We start from the raw sequence: 26,131 nt of genomic DNA on the forward strand, positions 1-26,131 counted from the left end.
GACTTCTGTGCGTATCTTTCTATTAGATCTCAGAAGGGGGGCTCTTGTCATCTTTCTCAATATCTTGTTTTGGAATATTTCTAATTTTGAAAGAGAAGTCTTGGGAACATAGCCCCAGGCCTCGCACCCGTAGAGCAGTATGGGCCTGACACATGCTAAATAGAGCTTTCTCTTGATGGAGGTAGAGATGTATCTATTATAAAGCAGAGGTGCCAGGTTTGTCACACGAGCCCATGCTCGTTGCAGGGCCTGTTCTGTGTTCCCTCTCCAGATAAGACTTCTGTCCATTGTTAAGCCGAGATACTTGATTTTGTTGGTCCAGGACAGGGGGGTATCGTGTAAAAGAAGATGACCAAGGCTAGGCCTTCGTCGAGAAAAAATAATTGCTTGGGTCTTGCCAGCATTTATTTTCTGTTCCGAAGGCACCACTTGTCGAACAGAGAGATCCAAGATTGCAATATGGAGATGGTATCTCTGTTTCTCCTTCTAGAGGCATAAACAGCTATATCATCCGCATACTGCTGGATTTCTACTCCCTGCCACTGGGGTAGATTTTACGTATAGGGCGTAGAGTATGGGGGAGATTTTTTCACCCTGGGGGACTCCAGCTCGGAGCCTCCGAGGGGTGGATTTTTCTCCATCTTCTGTTACGTAAAATTTCCTATGTGTGAGATAGGATGTAATAATTTTGATAATATAATTTAGAATGACATTCAGGTCCAAAAGTTTGGCTATTAAATTTTCGTGCCAGACGGTGTCAAATGCCTTTTCTACATCGAAGAAAACCGCTGGCACGCTACGCCGTATGTTAAATGATCCACAGACATACTGCACGAGGCGCAGCGCCGCTAGTGGAGCACTGCGCCTCGACCGGAACTCAAATTGCTCCGGACGCAGTATGTTGTGGGCGTTCAAGCAAGCGTTGAGGCGATTTAGAATAAGTCTCTCGAGTATCTTGGAGATGTGGGATAATAGGGTTATGGGTCTGTAATTTTGAGGGAACAATCTGTCCTTCCCTGGTTTAGGAAGGACGACCACTCGGCCCGTCTCCCAAACCTTGGGGAAGTATCCCTGTTTAAAACATGCCGAAAAAATGGTTGCCAAAAAGATGATTGATCTGCAGGGCAGAGATTTAATTTCTTTATTGCTAACCCTATCATCCCCGGGAGAGTTCTTCTCATTAAGATCTTTAATGACCCTGGGGACCTCTGCAGGCGTGACGTCAGCTATGTCATTGTCAGGCGTCCATTGTTGTATAAAAGATGAGACCTTTCTGTGTACTTCACGGGCCCGTGGTTCGTTATCGTCGTCGTCTTCGTCAGAAAGATCGTGGGGTACACTTTGACTTTCAATTGTATCAGCGAAGGCCTCAGCTTTATCATAAGGGGAGAACGCTAATCCATTGCGGCCATGAATTGCACGCCTGGGGGAGGTGGGGCGATTCAGAGAACGAGTAACCCGCCAGAACTCGTGATCTGATTCGTTTTCAGTGAGGGTACGGCAGAATTCCTCCCATCTTGAGCGAGTTCGCGGCATTCCGCTCTGTCCTGTGGGTCCCGAAATCTTTGCCATCTTTTGCGATATGCATTTTTAATTTTTATTAAGTCTTTAATAATTTCAGGGGTGGAGTCCTCTTGGCAGTCTGTGCGGCGTCCCATATTATTATTATTATTATTATTATTATTATTATTATTATTATTATTATTATTATTATTATTATTATTATTATTAATATGGGAGGTATGACGTATCGTATTCCCGCCATGTTGTGTGGGCGTACGATTGTCAATGTTGCCCCTAGCGCTATTAATTGTATTTCGAGCTGCATTCAGGATGTATTTACGGGCGTTTTGCATCTTATTGGTAAGATGCTCCACGGCCCGGTCAATATTATCCCGGCTGTTAATGTCGAAAGGTTTCGATTCGTACAGCGCCACAGCAAGTAGTGGAGACTCGTACAACAACCTGTAGCATGTGCTGTGAAGAAGGGTAGTAGGGGTATATTTTTGACAAGGTATGACTGAGGTATGATTCACCCTCTTGCCGCGCGCATTCGATAGTTTGGCTGCCTAACTCAGTCAGTGTGTCTGTGTCGTTACAAAAAGTGTCTGTTACTTTGTGTGCAGTCAAATACTGGCCAGAGATAAGGTGTCACCTTCTAGTTAGCCCGCTCCTCCCCTTCGAGGAGGAGAATGGAAACCTGTCCTATGCCCTAGTCAAATACTAAATGACTCTGTAGTTGTATAATCAAGCCGCACTTCTATTTAATTGTAATACATTTATAATTGTTCCTTTGGTGAAAGTGTACTGAATCAAAATATCAACAAACAAAAAATGCGGTTATTACTGCTCAGTTGGTCAATTGTCAAAGTTTACCTCTCTATCGAAATTCGCTGAGAGTGCATCAAAACTTACCATTTTGTAGCCTTTTTCTTTCTTTCAGTTTTAGATGTCCATCTCCCCCTCTCACCCCTCACATCCCCCGTTGTGTCCCCTAGACCGGGGTACTTTTGTGCTCTCCCCCACTTGTAGTTCCCAATCGTTACCACTTACAATAGATTTTAGGTGGTTTCTGTCCCTTAAGCTAGCCATTCACTGTGCTGGATGCGTTCAGCCAATACACATTCCTGCATACCATTTCTCGCCCGAGTCGGTTCAGTTCTGTTTACTGTTACAAATTCGCGTCAAGTTAACGGTGCATTAAAAAATCTCGCATGTCTTAATGAAAAGTCGTAGAAAAAAAGAAAAATATGGCAGCTCTTTGCCTACTAATATTAGTTGTGGAGAAGAACACCAAAAAGGTATGGGTTAAAACGCTCTTGCGCGACAGAGTTAATTATTGTGATGCCAAAATGTTGAGTGGCATTGATGATGAAGACTACAAATATTACCTGGGAATGAGCAATAATTGGAGAAGGTTTCTCCTCTGATTGCAAAACAAAACACATCAATGCGAGACAGTATACCAAATTACAGTAACGACGTCTCATTGCTACGCTGCAGCTTTTGGCCTCAGAAAGACCTTACGAAGATTTGAAATTCAGCTGCAAAATCTCTCCGCAACTGCTTGGATGAATTATTCCCGAAATATGCAGGGCAATATACGAAATTCTACGAAACAATTATTAAAAGGTAATTAACAGTAATAGACGGGCTGAGTGGCTCAGACGGTTGAGGCGCTGGCCTTCTGAACTAAACTTGTCAGGTTCCATCCTGGCTCAATCCGGTGGTATTTGAAGGTGCTCAAACACGTCAGCCTCGTGTCGGTAGATTTACTGGCACGTGAAATAACTCCTACGGGACTAAATTCCGGCACCTTGGTGTCTCCGAAAACCGTAAAAGTAGTTAGTGTGACGTAAAGCAAAATAATATTATTATTAATGCATTGAACATTTATGATAATTAAAGTAATTCATTTCAGTTTATATGGTTGTAGACAGTATGTCATGAATGCACATGGTTACCTTGTAAAATATATTTATTACTTGTTCTGGTATTACAGTAGAAAAACAGCCAACGTTTACTCAAAGTAAAAAACAGATCAGCTATAATTATGTTAAATACAAATATGTTGCCGTCAGACTGTTTATAAATTTTGCGTAGCTTCTACAATGGAGCTTTCCGGGCATTTCTGTTCAAATATTGGGCGAAGCAGTCTCCCAATGAAAAGCTGTCTATTTATAGTAGAGTTCAACAAAATTCAATAAACCACTATTATCTATGGTAAAATATCGAAAACACGCGAAGAAAACCACGAGCTTTCACCCTATACCACACACTCGCGCGCAGTCCGCCAACACACTGACGTTCCATCACGCTTTCCTGCAGGACACACACACACACACACACACACCTGCAATCTCTTGGCAAAGATGACAAAAGGCATGTACTTCTAAACGTACTGTATATTCCAGGTTTTTTGAATATATTTCTGTTTTGCTGTAAAAATATTTAATCATTTTCTTATTTATTTATTTTATTTATTTATTTATTTATTTATTTATTTATTTATTTATTTATTTATTTATTTATTTATTTATTGTTTGCTTTACGTCGCACCGACACAGATAGGTTTTATGGTGACGATGGGAAAGAAAAGCCTAGCAGTGAGAAGGAAGCGGCCGCGGCCTTAATTAAGGAACAACCCCAGCATTTTCTTGGTATGAAAATGGGAAACCACGGAAAACTACCTTCAGGGCTGTCGACAATGTGCTTCGAACCCACTCTTGATTTTTCCCTCGTACCTTAAACATGAAGAATATTCTTTTAGTATGTTTAAATTCACATAGTAATTTTAAATGTGTTCTGAATCTACGTGCTCACTCTCATTAGAAGAAGAGCAGTGTACTTAATAACTAGTGGTATTCCTACTTGTTGAGCTATAAGAGTTTTATGAGAGGTAGTGTGCGTCTCCCATGTTAACTTGGAATTCTTTTTCTGTGTTCCAGAAACACGGGCCACGTATGAAGTGCTCGGCGTGCAAGATCATCGCCCACTCGAGTTGTATCGGTGTTCTAATGGACCGCATCCGCTTCACGTGTAAACCTACATTTAGAGATGTAGGGGTGCGGCAGTATCGCGAGCAGACGTGTATCCACCACCACTGGGTTCACCGCCGCTCGCAGAAGGGCAAGTGTAAGCAGTGCGGCAAGGTAAGTGTGACTGCGTCTGAAGTGATTCATCAAGTCGTGGATGTTGACGAACTGGTTAATGCTTCCAACTAAGTCAAGAAAGTATATCAGAGCATCTCTGCACACACGCTTTTATTACATGAGTTGTACACAGCAGGATAAAAATAGTTATTCTGAACAGGAATCAGATTGTTTACTCGGTTGTCCTAATAAACGATTGTATTAAAAGCGCCGAGGATTATACTATACACACATGACCAGGATTTGCTGATACATAATATTTTTGCTTTCATTACAAACGATACAAAAGTACACAGTTCAAAAAAAATAGGGGAACATGTTTTGTAATGTCTGGTATGTGAACGTTAATTTGATAGATGGGGTTCCAATGGTATTACAGCATACCTTGAGACCTTAGCTACTCAGGGTATGTCAAATCGATGTTATACTCCATCTGTAGGCGTAGCCATGCATTAAAATGTCAGGTGAACCCTCAAAACAAAGTGAATAGCAGTGCGTCCGTGTGTCGTTGTGAGGTACACAGACTACTGCGGTCATTTGAGCACGTTGTACGTAAACCAGCACATCCCATGAGACATCTTAACGAGGTTTAGGTCGCAAGGGCCGTCACTTTGATCCAGGAAGGATGGACTTTTCGTCGTGTTGCTGAGGATCTCAATGTACATCTCCGTCAGCTATTATTCAAGGCTTGTGGAGTCGCTACATTGAGACAGGCCAGTTCACAAGGAGGGTTGGACAAGGTCGTGGACGCATGGCAACCTCACAGGATGACCGATATCTGACCATCTGTGGGTAGCGGCGTCGTTCAGCAACTGCCAGAGAACGGCAACAAGACCTCAGGAGGGTCACTGGAGTCACGGTGTCTGACCAGACAGTAAGGAACAGGTTAAGAGAAGTGTCCTTACGACCCAGACGTCCTGTTCGAGTGCCCCGTTTAACGCAGCAACATTGCGCAGCTCGCCTTCTGTTTGCCCGTACCCACGTCAACTGGCAACTTCACCAATGGAGACCTGTGTTGTTCACAAACGAGTCCAGATTTTCCCTAACACAGCGTGATGGACGTTAACGTGTATAGAGACGCCGTGGTGAGCAATACATGCCAAATGTTGCTCAGGAATGATTCGGACAAGGTTCTGTGATGGTGCGGGGTAGCATCAGTATTAATGGCCGTACGGATCTTGTCGTCGTCCGTGGTAATCTTACCGCTGCGGGGTACATCGAGCAGATACTGCTACAGCATGCGTTGGTTGCTGCATACGGTGTTGGCCATGAATTCGTACTCATGCACGACAATGGCAGGGCTCATCACCAGAGCTGTCTTTCGAGAACTGGACATTCAAGAGATGGAATGGCCAGCAGTGAGTCCCGATATTAATCCCATCGAGCACGTGTTGGATAGCCTTGAAAGAAGTGTTCGTGAGCGTCCTGTTCCATCACAGACTCTCCAAGACCTCGAACAGGCTTTCGACTTATACGGAGCATGCCACGTAAGTGCCAAGCTGTGATAAATTATTTTATTTATTTATTTATTTATTTATTTATTTATTTATTTATTTACTTATTTCGTTCGTTCGTAATCTGGTTACCCTCCAGGGTCGGTTTTACCCTCGGACTCAGCGAGGGATCCCACCTCTACCACCTCAAGGGTAGTGTCCTGGAGATTCAGACTTTGGGTCGGGGGATACAACTGGGGAGAATGACCAGTAACTCGCCCAGGCGGCCTTATCTGCTATGCTGAACAGGGGCCTAGTGGAGGGATGGGAAGGTTGGATGGGACAGGCAAGGAAGAGGGAAGGAAGCGGCCGTGGCCTTAAGTTAGGTACCATCCCGGCATTTGCCTGGAGGAGACGTGGGAAGCCACGGAAAACCACTTCCAGGATGGCTGAGGTGGGAATCGAACCCACCGCTACTCAGTTGACCTCCCGAGGCTGAGTGGACCCCGTTCCAGCCCTCGTACCACTTTTCAAATTTCGTGGCAGAGCCGGGAATCGAACCCGGACCTCCGGGGGTGGTAGCTAATCACGCTAACCACTACACCACAGAGGCGGACCTATTTATTTATTTATTTATTTATTTACTTATTTATTTATTTATTTATTTATTTATTTATTTATTTATTTATTTATTTATTTATTTATTTATTTATTTATTTGGGAAACCAAAACAGCGAGATGCTGGATTATAGAGTTCCACATTGAAATAGATATTTACAATGGAGTAGCACAATTAAAATATTTAAATATAAATGAAAAAGCAACGAAGAAAAATCAATTGGTATCAAAAATAGCGAAAGTAATTAATAATTTATAGTGGAAATATTCTTAGGAGACAATTTTTCGTGATTGTGTTGAAAAGTATAGACCCAGGTCATCTTTAAACTCTAAATTACACAGTAAAACTTAACTAAATAATAATAATAATAATAATAATAATAATAATAATAATAATAATAATAATAATAATAATAATAATATCTATGTAGCACGTGCCAGTGACCAAGCCACTTATTTTTGAACAATCGGGAATTTTCAGGCATAGACATCTTTCATTATTCGGAAAACGGAATATACGAGTCATAAAAGTTGTCTACAAACCGATTATAATATTGGACGGCGAATTCTATGTTCTCAAAACTGGACGAAATTACATCTGTGTTGCAGACGGCAGAGACTAATTAACTGGGAAGAATAAACAAAAAGTTTCACTTACAATATAGCTCAAGGAACTCTGTGCCTTGATAATAAATTTTCATAGTGAATACTGTCTCTTTGCAAATTCTTATTACAGTATGTAAGTTTCTGTTTCAAACTCGTGTGCCGTGGTTCTTTTTTAAGTAATAGGCGTACAGGTGTAAATGCCAATATGAATCAAACACAAGAGGCTCTGCTTAATTTTAATATTATAAAATGTCGTATTGAAGGTGACTGTGACGCAATAACTAGTGATTCATCCACCCCAAGGTCACAGAGTTAAATGAATGAACTTCAAAAAAATGGAGACGTATTCACGACTTAATGTGTAGGGACCGGACCCTCGTCTTATAAAAAATAAAAATAGTAATTTACTGGGCCACGGTCTGTCGAATTTTGAGAACCACTGACTTAATATGGGGCTTAACAAAACTTAACTACTTAATTACAATCCATATAGCCTAGGGTTCACAGATATATTTGTTTCTTTTTGTGTCTTTTAACTAACATACACACCTTCAAAAGAAACTTTAATATAGTGTATTAAACTTTTGGGTTAGTTAGTCTACTGATGATCACTTTAAGATGAAACTTGTTTCACGGAGATATGCTGACTGTTACCGGAGGAAATAGTAGTCAGGAATGAAAGCTATGTAAAGCTGAAGTTTGAAACAAAGTGAATACCGTAGGGTAAGCGGCAGATGTACAAGAGATTTGACTGATGTAGTTTCTTCCTAACATTTATGATCATCTTCAATAAAACTAGCTTGTTTTATGGCGTTTGAGGTTGTATGAAAGACTTCAGTCTGTGGATGATGATATATAAAATGATATTACTTGCGTAGGATGGTAGAGCAATGGTGTGATACAGCAGTTTCTAGTCGATCCTTTTTTTTTCTTGTTCAGTGGAATGAAAATAGGTATCATTCATTCTGTTGGCCATTATCCTGTGGGCAATAATAATAATAATAATAATAATAATAATAATAATTATTATTATTATTATAATAATAATAATAATCGTATGGCCCCAGCTACCGTGTGCAGACATTTCAATTTGACGCCATCTGGCTGTCTGCTCGTCAATTTCGACATTCCGTTTTACTCTAGGCCTACTAGATAGCAGACCGAGTAAACCGAAACTCTCGTGGGCGTCTATGGCTGAGATTAATTTTGTCAGGTAAACACCAAATGTATCACCAGAGATCTTTTACTTGCCGACATCGTACGACATGGAGTGTGGAATGGACTTTCTTCCGCCCTTCGAAAATCCGGCTACCTCTGCCGGGTTTGAACCCGCTATCTTGGGATCCGGAATCCGACACTCTACCACTGATCCACAGAGGCAGCTATTGGAATTAATTATTGTTTATACAATCCACGATATTATATATTATATAAATTACGTGTATAACTTACATTTCAGTCCTTTAAAAATAAGTACCGGTAGTGATAAATTCAGAAATAAATTCTTGCACGATAATACGTGATCGTCTGATAAATCTATATAAATAAAGTTGTAGGGAGTCTGCTGTCTGTAATTTCATTTTTTGCCAATTTTTCAGATATTTTGTCGTTTTAGGTCAACTCAAGACCGTATCAGTGGTTTTTAGCTTTCGTGTCTGTCCATCTGTTTGTCTATTTCTGTCGGGCTGTTCCACCATCACAGCGAAACGGCTGTATAGATCTCGACCAAACTTCATATTTAGATATACTCATCCAGGAGCAGGTTTAGATAAGCATATAATAAGAAAATCCTTGAATAGACTGGGGGTTTACACGAAAACCAGGACAGTTTTTTGTTTTGTTTTTCAGTTTACTCTCATTTTCTGATGTTTCTCTGATTTTCTGTAAAATCCGAAGACCGTATGTGAAACTCCTCTTCATTTTAAACAACTTGTGTAATGTACACAACTTAACTTACTCTTCAAATGCTGGTTTCATGCTCTGCATTGAGTGACCGACAACGAACCTACCGGTTACCATGGCAATGTCTCTGGCTGTTTGCCGGCAGGGAAGTGACGTAATGCCATTTTCGTCATTATTCCTGTAAACTCCTGGTTGGTAGTTAGGTAAAAGACGAGAGAGGCGTCAGTCTGCCATTCTGCGGGATATTTGCATCTTCGAATGTCCGACTCGTTGGCTGAATGGACAGTGTACTGGCATTCGGTTCAGAGGGTTCCGGGTTCGATTCCCGGCAGGGTCGGGTATTTTAGCCTTTATTGGTAAATTCTAATGGCCCTAGGGCTGGGTGTTTGTGCTGTCTCCAACATCCCTGACTCTCACACACCACGCATAAATCCTCCGCAGTTACCTACACATGGCAGATGCCGCCCACTCATGGGAGGTTCTACCTTACAAGAGTTGCACTCGGCTAGAAATAACCACACGAAATTATTATTATTATTATTATTATTATTATTATTATTATTATTATTATCATCTTCTTCGAATAGCAGTAATGGAGGCTGTTCATATTTGAACAGTACTGCGGATTGTAGGCCATTGTTTCGCACCGTAAGGTGTTTGATGGCATTTGTTTTAATTTTACTGTATTTCTCTTTTACTTCCGTTCTCTCCTTTTATTTCTTGCCTCTGCTTTGCATCTTTAGGCTTAAGTGGTAACACCGTAAGTCATCTTCTTATCTAAAAAGCCCTATGCCTAAATTTTTCCTCTCTTACCGCTTTCTGAAATGCGTTTAGTGAGGGACATTTCATTTTTCCAATACATCCACTTGGTATTTACATATTTGTCCAATCCGGCCGTCCTCAGTTATTAGGCCCATCTTCAATTAATGTCAACTTTCTTCGTTAATTTTTCCGTATGAATGCGAGTGTTAATCCCGAAAAGTGGACTCTCTTTCCCTTGAGGATAAATTCCAAAATTTTCAATTGTGTAATGTTCTGGCCCCGAAAATATCGAAATATGGAGACAATTTTAATGACGGTGCAGGCCTTCGTTTCGGGGTAATTGGTAGCTAAACGGTAAGTCTTATCTCGAAACAGACAACACATTCGCCGCTCAATTTTGACAGATCTACAACTTTGGTCCTATGACCTTTTTGTCGTATCTCTATCCCTTATACGTTAGATAGAGCTTCATTTTTTCTTCAATTTTAGGTTAATTTTGAGCGTTTTATACGTATATTTTATAGTTTGACACACTTATAAGAAAGATAGAATCATAAAATTGGGGACGCATCCTGGTACCACCAGTAGCAATCCGCTAGCCAAATTTTATGATTCCATCTGCCACGTAAGTATCCGAAAAACAAAGCAATGTGTGAAGATTGTACCCATAATTCAACCCATGCAATGTTTCTAACTCAATCTAACCCATAAATATAGTAGATACAAGAAAATGTCGTAGGACCAACCATGTAGAACACTAAACGTGCTGTCTGATGGCACAATCCATTTGTCGATATGGCGTACCGTTGAAAAACAGTACTTCTCAACATAAAGGTCTGCACTTATAAACGTGCCTATGCTTATGTATATAAATAAAGTTGTAGGGGTCCGCTGCCTGTAATTTCGTTTATTTTGTCAATTTTTCAGATATTTATCCGTTTTAGGTCAACTCTAGACCATATCAGTGGATTTTAGCTTTCATGTCTGTCTGTCTGTCTGTCTGTCTGTCTGTCTGTCTGTCTGTCTGTCTGTCTGTCTGTCTGTCTGTCTGTCTGTCTGTCTGTCTGTCTGTCTGTCTGTCTGTCTGTCTGTCTGTCTGGTTCATCACGGCGAAACGGCTGTAGAGGTCTCGACCAAACTTCATATTTAGAGTATACTCTCCCAGGAGGAGGTTTAGATACGCATATAATTAAAAAAATCACTGGAGAGACTGGGGGTTTGTACGAAAACCAGAACAGGTTTTTCAATTATCTCTCATACTATTGATTTTCTGTAAAATCCGAAGACCGTAAGTGGAACTCCTTTTATTTTAAACAACTTTTTACGTGCATAATTTCGCTTACTTTTCAAACGACGGAGAATACTATTTTCTGCGGATTTCATACTCTACATTGAGTGACCGACAACGAACGTACCGATTACCATGGCAACGTCTCTGGCTGCTTGCCAGCAGGGAAGTAACGTAATGCCGTTTCCGCCATTATTCCTGTAAACTCGTGGTTGTCCGTTGGGTATCATTGGAGTGTAGCCCGTTATTTCACACCGTAAGGTATTTTCTAGGATTTGGTATAATTTTTACTGTATTTCTCTTCTACTTCCGTTTTCTGTTTTAATTTCTTGCCTCTCCTTGCCTCTTTAGGCTTAAGTATTAACACCGTAAATAATATTATTATCTAAGAATCCCTGCACCTAAATTTCTGCTCTTGTTACCGCTTTCTTAAATCCGTAACTCATATTATCACAATTTAGTGAGGGACATTTCATTTTTGCAGTACATCCTCTTCGTTTTTAGATAGAGCTGCATTTCTCGATTATAATAAAAACCCAACTCGGTTCTGACTGACATTATGAAAAGGGGCCTGTCTTTATAATGAAAACTCCACATCTCCATTGTGAATGGCAAGAGCCAACTGAGCCTACCGTTATAGTAGAAATTCCTGAACTCGATTGTGAATTGCAGTAGGAATCGTTGTCTGCCATTTGCATCAAAACTTCCCAACGCGCACCTTACATCGCAAATAACGTACGGGGTCCTCCCAGTGGTGTTTCTCGGATAACGCTAAAAGACATGCAATTTAATATCATCTTACTCACTGCATGTCCAGCAATTTACGTAGAAATCCGTATACAATGTGGAATACCGCAGCGAAGAACGGGTACATTTGCTAGTATACTAATAATATTAAATAAATAATATCATGATTTTGGTAAATGTGTATTACAGCCCATTAGCATAAAAATAGTTCTATTGACAAAGACAAAATCAAGGGAAAGAATTTGTAATATTTTCAGAAAATACACGAGAGAGAAATGCATATATGTGGATAGAAATACTACCGTACTTCTACACTAATATCTCCTTTCTACAAATTAATGCCTCCCCAATTGCTATTCACTAACTCTTTACTAAGGCCCTAGGTGCGAATATTGAGTGAATTCCCCGAGGCCAGTCCACGACAGAGAGGTAAAAATATTTTCTGTCAATATTCCCTCATTTATATGCAAATTACAGCGGGCATTGTACATTACACTGTTTATTGTGTCCATAGCGCAGGAAACAGCAGAACAGTGATGACCTATATCATTTTATGAGGGTAATAATATATAAAACTCGCTTTCGGAACTGGCGTACGGTTTGTTTAGTGGCAAATGTAGTATTCACTGTTAGTACCGAGGTGTTAATATAAGGGAATATCTTCATTGGGGCCATCATATCATCGAGTTTACAGATATCTTCATATGGTTATGAAAGTGTTTAGGGTTTGTAGTAAGGATGTGCAGGAGAGGGCGTATGGTAAGACCCGAATACTATAGTTCCAGTGTATGGGACACACACCTTAAGGCCTACTGGAAAAGATCCAAAGGAAAGCAGCGCTATTTTTTCGGAGTGGTTTCCGACAAAAGAGTAGTCTAGTGTTACGAAATTGTAGCAAACTTCGGGCTGGAAGGACTTGGGAGTAAGGAGACGAGCTGCTTGACTAAGCGGTATGTTACGAGCTGTCGTTGAGAAATAGCGTGGGGTGACATTAGCACCGCTTGGGTACAGATGAAGGACTGTCCCGCAGGGTTTTCGTAACAACGTCTCCCGGCATAAGTCTGACTTGGGGTGAAATCGAAGACACGTTAGGTGGTCGACTCGACGCAGTTTGTGGCAGATATTCACTAAAGTAGGAGAAGAATGGCATCGTTTGGGCAATCGTCACGTCAGTAAAGAAAGAAAGAAAGAAAGAAAGAAAGAAAGAAAGAGAGGGAGAAACAAAGGAAGAAAGAATAAATAAATAAATAAATAAATAAATAAAATTAATTATCTTAAGTTATCGTTACGCATAGAACCTCCGTACTCAGAGGGCAGGCCACCGGTCTTTAACCGCTAGATTCCATGGTTTAAATCCCGGTCACTCCATGTGAGATTTGTGCTGGACAAAGCGGAGGTGGCACAGGTTTTCTCCGGGTACTCCGGTTTGCCCCGTCATCTTTCATTCCAGCAACACTCGCCATTAACGTTTCATTTCATCTGCCATCATAGTCCCAGAGGAGTGCGATAGGCTTCGGTAGCTGACACAATTCCTATTCTCGCCGCTAGATTGGGGCTTCCGGTCGAATGACTGGAAACAGGCTGTGGATTTTCATTTTCATCGCTAGGGATGTTTGTATGTTCCGGACAGGCTGGAAAACTACAGGACCGACTGAGCTGAAATTTGCTTTGTAAGAATAGAGGTTGAAATCCTGAGTCATTCATTTTCTTGTAACGCTCGAGTTTACGATAAAATTCAGCTTTCTTGTGTTTTTGGCTGTGGTCGTTTTCACTAATGAATAGACTACTCATTTTGCGCATAAGTAAGGGTCACGTGAGGCCATATTCGTCATCATTTGTGTGAAAAGGCTATCCGCACTTGGGTGTTTTTCACGCAGCTGGACGACCTGCGAGGTGGGTGGTCACATTCGCGTTTCGTCACGCTGGATTTCTGCGTGTTTTTTTAGGCAGTTGAACGACAGGGCGCATGGCCACACTTCCGTGTTTGCATGGCGTGATTTTATTAGTGTGTTGTGTATTGTAAAGTAGCAAAGCATCACTCTTCATATGGAAGAAATTCCATTAAATAATAACACCGTAATTGAGTTATGTGCTGCGTTGGTTGTTCGTCGTAGTTATCGTCAAAGAAAGTATTGGATTCATTCTATAATAAGTGACAGGTCATAGAGTAGACAGTTTGCGCTCCTACACAATAAACTAAAAGACAACCAAGCTAAATTCTTGATTATTACAGAATGACCGTGAGTCATTTGAAATGATTTTTTGTTTATTGAAAAATGCCATCAGTAAAAGAAACACGTCTCCTCCAACACAACGCATTACTAACAAACACGCATCTCTCTTCATGTCTCTGTTTTTGAATTCTTGGTCCTTTGTATCGTAAAAGCGCGGGTACTTTTGTACCTCCAAAATGATTAATTCACTGTCTAATTCCATTTTGCAAAGTGAAAGTACAAAACGAACGCAGATGGACGGCGCACAATGTTCAAACAACAGCAAAATACAACAGAGTCTTCTTCCCGCAAATGTGGCCATGTACGTTACCGAACAGGAAAACACACAAACAAAATGGAGCTCGGCCCATTCTCGAGCGGGCGACCACCAAGAGCGCCTTGCCTCGTGTCCCGCGGCCAGCTGAAGAATGAGCGCCCCATTCTGCAGAAAGTGTTTGGAAGCTGCAGTTGATTGTTGGGAGTGCTGAGCGTACTTATCCATATTTCAGAACTACTGTGATGATGATAGTTGTTTTAAGAGGAAGTACAGCTAGGCAACCACCCTCTAGTTAGAAAAAAATGGAAGGGTTCCGATACTTCGAAAAATGAAGGTATCGGCCAAAGGAAGATAAGGGCCACGAAGGACGTGAAAATGAAAGACTCCCTAACCCTCGGAAACCTAATAGCGTTCGGATCGGAAAAGAACGACAGTTGACCAAGGGAGGTCGGATAGGATAGATGAAAGTGAGAAGCCTGGCACAAGTAAGTGGAAGCAATGCCAGGACTTAGCTAAGGGCCCCGCGGTCGCCAACCCACGCTCCAAAGTTCAGAGCCCCTGGGGCCCCTTTTAGTCGCCTCTTATGACAGGCAGCGGATGCCGCCCCCACCCACAGGGGGTGAACTACTGTAGGCTGTAGTTTATTTGTTTGTTCATTTTCATTATCATTATCATTATCATCGTATTATATTTATACTCCGTGTTTCTATCTTTCTAATATTTCGTACATAGTTTTAGGATTCATGTTTAGTAAGTTTATAACCTTTTTATATTTTATTTTCCGTTATTAACCACTTACACCCTTGCTCATAAATCCGTACGAATAACGGGTACTTCAGCTAGTATTCTTCTTCTTTTTGGTTCGATAGGGTCTACTTTGGACCACGCTTGTTCAACTGTTGAGCTCTGATCTTTGCCCAGTATTCTCGCATTTTCTGCCGGTGTAACTCTTTCCTTTTATCTATCCAGGGGGTACCTTTCTTACGGGATTTTTCCTGAAATCCATGGACTTCCTTCAGGGTACGTCGTACAGACCGTCTATCTTGATCTGATTTTCCCAGTTCTTCAATGTCCTTCTCAGTTTCTGCCAGCCAAATGGTGCGAATCTTTTTGTTCTGCCAGAAGATGAGCAGGCGATTGGTCAGTCCTTTGGAAGGCAGTCTTACTATATGGCCATAGAAAGCTACTCTCCTTTTCCTAGCACAATCAGAGAGCCTCTCTATGTGTTCGTAGAGCTCGGAATTGTGCTGTCTACGGAATTCTTCATCTTGCTTTACCGGACCTAAGCTCTTCCTGAGAATTCTGCTCCACCAGACCTCTTTGGTTTAATGAAAGACGCTCCATGGCATACAGAGCTTCTGCTCGAATGACTGATGTGTAGTGCTTCAATTTCAGGTTTTGTGACGGGCATTTTTTTGTTATAAGTGTTCTTTGTCAGTTGATAGACCAGTTCCAACTTGTTGACTGTCATTCATAATGATGCTCTTTGTGATAAGTTGGGTTCAATCCATTCGCCGAGATTATTTATTGCGAGGTGGCTGGTCGCCTAGCGACACGGATAAGCCCGAGCATATTACGTTTCCAATGTGGCAAATGGAGTAAGGCAAGGTTGTATATTATCACCTCAACTCTATAACATCTGTGCAGAGTATGTCATCAAAAGAGCTCTCGACTGGTGGAATCTCGAAATCTATTCTGAGGTGATCTGGTTTACCTGCTTGCATTATTTTATACAGAAGAGAAATCGCATGGTACTTAACATAGGCTATGTCAACTAATCTTAACCAGGACAGCTGATGTGAGAATGAAGCGGAACATTTAGAATGAATTGAATGCAGACATTATGCGCCCGTTGAAGTTTAGAACCAAATGAACAACTTATGTTACTGTAGATTACGTCACCATAATCAAATATTGGTAGTATTAGACCTTGAACGAGCAATTTTCTGGTATTGACAGGTAGGAAGTCCCTCATTTTGTGTAGTGAGTGTAATGAACCGAATACAGGTTGACAAATTTTTGTAACGTGCTCTGATCAACTTAAATACTTATCAGCTGGGTATAACGATCAAAGTCTACGCTGAACCTTTTTAGACAGTATCCACCATAATGGAGTTAGCTGGCAACGGGAGCTTTCCGTACTAGCCCCATTTCCAGCCTGCTCGCTGAAGCAGGATAAGGAGGCAGCAATTACTGCTTACGTACGCTGCCAAAGTTCGTGAAATGCCGTTACATCCACGCTATCAATGCATCTTTAGTACCCAATACCGCCAGAAGTACCAAAACCGACCGAATGTCACACGGCCGGTTGGGTCTCGAATTGATTGCCTGTGTCGTGATTTGAATATCGATATCGGTGGTTGTCTTGAACAAACTTTTAGCGAGGTACCTCCGTGGTTGGTTCCGCGACCGGATATACGTCTAGATCTACTCCGTGGACCCAAGTTGAACACGGATTCCTCCATTTATCGGAGGTATTTCCAGGACTTCGTCCACCAATATCCGGCCGCGAGACATATTCACGGATGATTCTAAAATAGGAGGTAATGTCGGTTGCTCCTTCGTCACCGATGATATAAGCACGAAGATCTCGCTTCCTAGTGTATGTAGCGTGTATACTGCAGAGCTTTACGCCATCTTAGAAGCTCTGCAGTTTGCACTGGGTGACGAAAGGAGGCACTTTCTTATATGTACCGATTTGTTAAGCTCTCTGCAGTCTAATGAAACCTGTTTCTTGCAACACCCACTGGTGCAGCAGATTCATGACCTTCTAGCCAGGTTAAGTGATGCTGGTACCAGAATCACTTTCACGTGGCTTCCAAGCCACATTGGGATTGAGGGAAATGAACTTGCGGATGAAGCAGCAAAGGAAGCGGTACTTTTACCTCCAAGACTTGTCAATGTACCTGCTAAGGATATTTGTTCTCAGCTACGTCGAACCATCTTGGCGTCCTGGGAATCGGAGTGGCTAGCTATCCGAATTCCCAACAAGCTGAGATCAATTAAGAAGACAACTACTGTGTGGCGGTCCTCGTTCCAACCTTCACGGAGAGAGGCCATAGTATGGTGTAGACTGAGGGTAGGTCATTTACGATCTACGCACTCTTATCTCCTAAAGAGGGAAGACCCCCAGTGTGTTCTTGTGGCGCCGACTTCACCGTGGCCCACATCCTCACAGAGTGCGCCGATCTCTCTGGCCTAAGACGGAGCCTCGGCCTGCAGGGAACACTCGAACGCATACAAACCGTTGACGCGACTATTGCTGACTGATCTCGTCATCCGCTTTATGTGCGGCAGTGGACTAATCAAGGGTATAATATATATATGTGTGTGTATATATATTTTTTTTGCTAGGGGCTTTACGTCGCACCGACACAGATAGGTCTTATGGCGACGATGGGATAGGAAAGGCGTAGGATTTGGAAGGAAGCGGCCATGGCCTTAATTAAGGTACAGCCCCAGCATTTGCCTGGTGTGAAAATGGGAAACCACGGAAAACCATCTTCAGGGCTGCCGATAGTGGGATTCGAACCTACTATCTCCCGGATGCAAGCTCACAGCCGCGCGCCTCTACGCGCACGACTAAGGGTATATAAATTACAAGTGTACTGTTACTCAGAAAACGCAGGTTCCCTTTTGATTCGTTAGTAACTTTTCGGCCTAATTCAATATTTTTTTTTCATTTTGTAATGCGTTTCAAAATTTCTCTGTTGAATAAATAATTTTGTTTTTATTTTAAAATTTATTTTCCACTCACTTGTTCAGAGAGGATGATTACCTCGTTGTACTTACTCTTAAAACAAAAATCACCACCACCACTAACGCTGTAAAAAATAACTTACGTCTGCTGTATGACCTTATCTATTTGGCATGGCGCGATTTAGACGGCATGCGTACTAAGTTATATGTTACAATTATTATTCTACCATCTAGTAGATTATGATTTGTAAGGCTAGAGGTTGTTTTGCTTCTTAGAGTCGCATTTGAACGTCACTACAGCTACATCATGTTTATGGATAGAATTCACGAACAAAGCAAGTTGACCGCAATGTTGCATGCCGTAAATAATAATAATAATAAGAAGAAATCTTAAGAAAATATATGGCTCCGTTCATGTAAATGGTATATGGTTCAAAAGGAAAACTGTAGATTTGTACAAAGCAATCGACAAGTTCACCAATACTGTACGCAGGAGACGATTGAAATTCTATGGCCACATCTGTAGAATAGACGACACTAGATATGCAAAAAAAAATGCTTGGCATAATTAATTCAAAAAAAGTCAAAGCTAAGATGGTTAGAGGAAATAAAGCAGGACTTAAAAGAAATGAACATCACAGAAGTTATCATCAAGGATCGCAAGGCTTTTGGGAATCCGGTTGCAAAGCACACGTTCACGGAAAAGGCTAAAAGAACCACAGGGAAACAATGGACGGAAGAACGCAGGAAACAGCATAGCAAGTTCATGAAGAGATTTTGGGAGGAGAAGAAGAAAGGAAAACCATCATCAAGCTAACACGTTCCAATGCGCTCTGTAAACGGGCATAACGAAGAAATAATAATAATAATAATAATAATAATAATAATAATAATAATAATAATAATAATAATAATAATAATAATACCCTGACTGTTGTGAAATAAGAAAACTACATTTGTAGCAGAACTATTCGTATTAAAGGATTACTTCAGAGTTCCAGGCAGATGAATTAACAAAGAAACAGAAAAGAAAGTATTGTTGAATTACCCCTCAGTAGGCAGGTGTAGAATTAAACGATCCCCTTCCTGATTTGCTCATCCCCACCGACCTGCAGCACGCGACCTACTTTACAACTGGCATATATTATGCACGGAACTACAGACCCTTTTCATTGGGGTTCCTCGATCTCCAATAGAACGTAACCTGTTCTTGCTTATAGTAAATAATGGCATGTGTACACAGCTTGGCCTGCAGGGAGCGTACCGTCACTCTGTGGCACGGGTCGTTATTTTTTGTAACACGTTTTACGAAACGCTGTCTGCATGAATGAATCCTCCTGTCACATGCAAGTGCATTACTTTTTGTTTGCATCTCTTTTCTCTAGCTATACAAAGCGGCTTTTTCCTTAAACCTGTCTCGTTAGGAAGGGTTCTTGAAGCCCGCAGTGACACACGACCAATACCATTTTTTGTTCTCTACTGACATTAGCAAACATGTATTACCAAACCAAAGAAGGGCAATTTTATTTGTGTTCAGACATAAATCGGATTCCAATGTACAGTATTTTTTTAGTTGATCAACTTAAAGTAATTTCCTTAATTTTATGAAAAATGAATTGTAAATAAAACCTGAATAGAACAATGCCGTAGCTTATACACGTATATTATATTGCTCGCGTTACTTATTTTATAAATAATAATAACTGGCCTATTTATAGAAACTAATCCGAAACAGTCTCAGATTCTTCGAATTCATCCGGACTGAAAGCGCTGGCTTTTTAAGCATTAAGGAGACGGGTTGGAACTCTACTCAATCCATTGGTATTTGAAGGCCCCCAATGACGCCGGCATCGTGTACCATAACGCAAGAAAACTCCTGCGGGACAAAATTCCAGTATTTCATAGTTTCTGAAAACCATGAAAATAGACATTATTATTATTATTATTATTATTATTATTATTATTATTATTATTATTATTATTATTATTATTATTCGATACTGCCGAGGAAAAATAAATTAACATCTATTGGAATCATAGGCTTAATGATAGGTCCTAGAGATTTGTCAATTGCTCTAAAACGCTCCCTGAGACACACTTTGATTAGTGAAGAGTGCATATATGCTCTGAAAAATTATCTAAATATTCCTAGGAATCATTCATAAAATCAAAGTAGAATTCATGAGCAGCATAGTGTACAGGCGGGGTCGTGAATTTTAATCGCTTCTGATCAATGATTCTGGCTCGAGGACCGGCCCTTTTTGTTTGTTCCAACTGTCTCTTCATATTCAAACAATACACTCCACTCTACCAACCATCACAAAATAAGATACAGTCAAACTTTTAGGACACATTCCTCGCACGTAGAAGAATAAAATATCTTATATGTACATGGATGCGGAAACTCTTTATTCCCATGCGCTATAAAAGCTGGGACCTTTCGGGCCATATTGTCTTTCGATCTCTCCAGTCCAGCAGTAGAGTGTGTTCGTAGAGGAGGCAGCGGAGAGCTTGTCTCGCCCATCTTCGGAAGGTCCACCAGCTCAAGGTAATGGCAGACATCTTTTAATCGTGTAATAGCCTCAGAAAGCGAGTTTGAGAGGAAGGATTCAAAATCCGTTCTTAATGACTAGAGCCCGGATTTTTATGCATTAATAGGTTAGAATGGAAATTTACTGAAGCAAGTAACAAGTATAGTGTACCTTCACAATGATTATGCTATGGAGTTTGCATAAAAATTAGGGGTATTGCCCATCAGGACCCCTATAATTTATGTTATTCTTGCTACATCATTGAAGAGCGGGTGGCGTACACTTTAACCAAACACAGGAACAGAACGTACCAGCATATCACATGAAACTTTTTCTTACAAGATACCGAGAAATAAGGATTATATGGATACATCAACGGAGGGCATTCTGAACATTTCACAAAATTTTACTGATGTCTGACTCTTTGGCTAAATGGTCAGCGTAGTTGCCTTCGGTTCAGAGGGCCCCGGGTTCAATTCCCGGCTGTGACGTAGATTTTAATTTTAAATGGTTAATTCACCTGACTCAGGTTTGGACGTTTATACTGTCCCCAATATCCCTGTAACATACACCACATCTTACACTCAATAACACGCAGTTACCCCTTGTCGGAGGGTCTGCCTTACAAGGGTTGCACCAGATTAGCAATAACCACACTGACTGTGTCGCTGTTGACCTATCCAAGGCTTTTGATAGGGTGGATCATGGGAGATTACGGACGAAAGCGATGACTATTGGACTAGATGAAAGAGTGGTTGAATGGGTGGCTACATTTCTAGACAATAGAACACAGAGAATTAGAGTAGGTAGGTGAAGTGTTATCTAATCCTGTAATGATTAAGAGGGTGGTCCCGCAGGGCACTATCATTGGCCCTTTATGTTGTCTTTATATATACAGTTGTGGTCAAAATAATAGAGCCACCTGGCAAAGGTTTAGAATAAAGTGCAAATTTATTACTAGACATGTTTGTATTATGATGGAAACAAAATTTTACGTTGTACAGGAACCATTACAACAGAGTCACATTGTACCACAGTCAGTTATATAGATAACACAACTGAAACTAATCAATAATATTCAAAATAATACCAGACCACAAGGTCAAAAAAATAGAGCCAATTGACACAAATATTTTGTACTTGATCTAAGTCTTATGAAATTTACAGGAACAGTCGTTTTTGCATAGGAGTGCATTAGTACTTCGTGGTGTAACCCTTATTTTTGAGGATTTCCCTGCACCTCTTACCCATAGAGTCGACTAAACGCCTGCATTCGTCGCTGCTGATCGCATACAAGACTCTCTGGATTTCTTCCCAAAGTTTATCTAAAGTCGTAGCTTTTGAGCGGTCAATTCTCTTGTCTACGATCTCCCATAAGTTCTCGATGGATGATGCGTCAGGGGATTGAGGTGGCCACTCTAATACTTCGATATGGTGATATTGAAAAAACTGCTTTATGATCCTTGCAGTAAGCTTTGGATCGTTATCGTGCTGAAATTTCCATTTCAGCGGCATTTCCTCTTCACCATAAGGCAGCATCACATTTGTTAAGATGTCGTTGTACATTTCTGCGTTCATTATGCCGTTGATACGGTGTATTGGACCAAGGCCATACCATGAAAAAACATCCCCATAACGTAACACTTCCGCCACCGTATTTCACAGTTTTTAAAGTGTACTTGGGATTAAATTCCTGGTTTGGTGGGCGGCGCACATAGACTTTTCCGTCTGAGGCAAACCTATTATACTTGGATTCATCGGACCAAAGGATGTTCCTCCATCAAATATTGGGTTTGTGTTCATTTCTCCGGGCGAAGGGCAACCTTTTCCGAACATTAGCTTTTGAAACATGTGGATCCTGTCTCGCAATGCGCCCATTCAATTTTGCGGATCTCAGTCGTCTTTGAATCGTTGAAGTTGATGGTTGAACATCATTTTTGTCGCTGAACAAAATGGCTTTCAGTCGTGGTGGTGACAAAAATGGGTTTCTTTACTTCCCTAGTGATGAGTCTGTCTACGCGAGGAGTAGTTACACGAGGTCGCCCCTTGTTCCCCACCTGCGGCTTTGTTTGTTTTGCCAGACTAATGGCGTTCTGGACTCGTTTTCGCGAAACGTGTAAATCTTTGGCTATTTGATTCATGGATATCCCACTTTTGAACATCCGGAACATTAATATACGACCATCATCACTTGTATGCTCTGCTCTGCCCATCTAGAAGAATGTAAACAAAACCAAACGTCAGTTTACATACAAAATAATATTGAGTGGAGGTTTGTTGACAAATAATATCACTAGCCCCCAAAACAACTGCAAAAAATCAATTTGAACGGGACTTCTGTAAAACGGCTCTATTATTTTGACCCATAAGATTCTTACCTTTATGCCTCTTTTCGAACGTCTAGCTCAAACGCTTCCTTTCGCACGACTACAGACAGCAGCGACGTCTTCCCTGATATTGTCTAAAAGGGACTGACAACACGGCACTCGTGGAGATTTTGCGAACTAATAGGTATCCTAGTTCTTAATCTCGTCAATAGAGGTGGCTCTATTATTTTGACCGCCACTGTATATATATGATATGAGTAAAGATCTGGAATCACAGATACGGATATTTCCTGATGATGTTATACTGTATAGAGTAGTAAATGAGTTATAGGATTGTGGGAGATTGTAGGGGAACTTAAACAATGTTGTGATATGGACAGCAGGCAATGGTATGAATGTAAATGGGATGAAAAGTCAAGTTGTAAGTTTCACCAGGAGGAAACGTCCTCTCAGTTTTAATTACTGTGTTGATTGAACGATAGCACCTCATGGGAAACAATGTAAGTACCTGGGTGCCTTTGCTGACAGGACCTAGTTTTTACAGTGCACTATGTATTCTGTTATAGGCTAGAGCAATTTTGTTACTTTCATTGACCTGTCTAAGTCTTACCATTGGCTTTGACAACAAGAAAGTGACTGAGGTATGAGTGATGCTAGTAATGCATTTCCTTATGCAGCCAGTCCCTGCAATGAATGGTGTTAAAATGTTGCTCATAGGGTCGGATGATGCATGCATTTCAGTGGGCTTGGCAGACTAATAGGTAATAGTAACTTCTGGCTCGGTCAGGAAAGCAACGGGAAACTACCTCACTCCTCATTTCGCTAGTACGGCTCTTTAATGATGCCTAGGCCATCTATGACAGCTGATGGCGGAGCTGTTGAGGATCCAACCAGCCTTAGGGCTGACGACTGAACATACATACATACATACATACATACATACATACATACATACAGGTGTTAATACACTGACTGACAGAGCAAATGCAACACCAAGAAGGAGTGGTCAGAACTTTATGCCAATTGCAGTGTAGACTGACGTCACTGAGGTATGCTCATGATGTGAAATGCGCCGCTGTGCTGCGCACGTAGCGAACGATAAATGGGACACGGCGTTGGCGAATGGCCCACTTCGTACCGTGATTTCTCAGCCGACAGTCATTGTAGAACGTGTTGTCGTGTGCCACAGGACACGTGTATAGCTAAGAATGAGAGGCCGCCGTCAACGGAGGCATTTCCAGCAGACAGACGACTTTACGAGGGGTATGGTGATCGGGCTGAGAAGGGCAGGTTGGTCGCTTCGTCAAATCGCAGCCGATACCCATAGGGATGTGTCCACGGTGCAGCGCCTGTGGCGAAGATGGTTGGCGCAGGGACATGTGGCACGTGCGAGGGGTCCAGGCGCAGCCCGAGTGACGTCAGCACGCGAGGATCGGCGCATCCGCCGCCAAGCGGTGGCAGCCCCGCACGCCACGTCAACCGCCATTCTTCAGCATGTGCAAGACACCCTGGCTGTTCCAATATCGACCAGAACAATTTCCCGTCGGTTGGTTGAAGGAGGCCTGCACTCCCGGCGTCCGCTCAGAAGACTACCATTGACTCCACAGCATAGACGTGCACGCCTGGCATGATGCCGGGCTAGAGCGACTTGGATGAGGTAATGGCGGAACGTCGTGTTCTCCGATGAGTCACGCTTCTGTTCTGTCAGTGATAGTCACCGCAGACGAGTGTGGCGTCGGCGTGGAGAAAGGTCAAATCCGGCAGTAACTGTGGAGCGCCCTACCGCTAGACAACGCGGCATCATGGTTTGGGGCGCTATTGCGTATGATTCCACGTCACCTCTAGTGCGTATTCAAGGCACGTTAAATGCCCACCGCTACGTGCAGCATGTGCTGCGGCCGGTGGCACTCCAGTACCTTCAGGGGCTGCCCAATGCTCTGTTTCAGCAGGATAATGCCCGCCCACACACTGCTCGCATCTCCCAACAGGCTCTACGAGGTGTACAGATGCTTCCGTGGCCAGCGTACTCTCCGGATCTCTCACCAATGGAACACGTGTGGGATCTCATTGGACGCCGTTTGCAAACTCTGCCCCAGCCTCGTACGGACGACCAACTGTGGCAAATGGTTGACAGAGAATGGAGAACCATCCCTCAGGACACCATCCGCACTCTTATTGACTCTGTACCTCGACGTATTTCTGCGTGCATCGCCACTCGCGGCGGTCCTACATCCTACTGAGTCGATGCCGTGCGCATTGTGTAACCTGCATATCGGTTTGAAATAAACATCAATTATTCGTCCGTGCCGTCTCTGTTTTTTCCCCAACTTTCATCCCTTTCGAACCACTCCTTCTTGGTGTTGCATTTGCTTTGTCAGTCAGTGTATAACGAATGATCTTTATTGGGTTAATCATATTAACGAGGTTGTTAAGAAAGGTTTCAGATCTCTTCACATGGTCATGAGAGTATTTAGGGATGTAAAGCAGAGGGCGAATAAGTTTCTGGTAAGACCGCAGTTTGAGCATGGCTCCAGTGTATGGGACCCTGTTCCACTGTTCCGATATTTAGAACTGATTTAGAACACCTTTCTTTTATACTTAAATTTTGATACGAGAACTGGAGAATTCAAAGGAAAGCAGCGCGATTTGTTCTGTGTGATTTCCGACAAAGGAGTAGCGTTACAAAAATTTTGCAAACTTTGGGTTGGGAAGACTTGGAGTAAGGAGACGAGATGCTCGACTATGTGGTATGTTTCGAGCAGTCAGTGGTGAACTGGCGTGGAATTATGTAAGTAGAAGAAAACGCTTCAGTGGACCTTTTAAAAGTAGGAAAGAACTTGATATAAAGATAAAATTGGAATTCAAGAGGACAGATTGGGGCAAACAGTATGTTCATTTATAGGACTAGGAGTAAGGTATTGGAATAAATTATCAAGAGAAATGTTCGATAAACTTCCAAGTTCGTTGAAAATATTTAAGAAAAAGCTAGGTAAACAGCTATAAATATATGTAAATACGAGGTAAAGAATTGATTGGGAATCTGCCACCTGGGCGACCGCCCTAAATGCAAATCATT

General features: G+C 41.8%; 1 protein-coding gene across 1 annotated transcript in view; it reads left to right on the forward strand.

Annotated features, from left to right (window-relative positions):
- Positions 1-26,131, forward strand: part of rdgA (retinal degeneration A) — a 570,411-nt gene that overhangs the window by 317,402 nt on the left and 226,878 nt on the right. Inside the window, exon 3 of the mRNA XM_068226570.1 lies at positions 4,449-4,652. Coding sequence (XP_068082671.1) covers positions 4,449-4,652 — 204 coding nt within the window. The remainder of the gene's footprint in view (positions 1-4,448; positions 4,653-26,131) is intronic.

This window comes from Anabrus simplex, chromosome 3 (genome assembly GCF_040414725.1).
Source record: "Anabrus simplex isolate iqAnaSimp1 chromosome 3, ASM4041472v1, whole genome shotgun sequence".
In the NCBI taxonomy this organism is placed as follows: domain Eukaryota; kingdom Metazoa; phylum Arthropoda; class Insecta; order Orthoptera; family Tettigoniidae; genus Anabrus; species Anabrus simplex.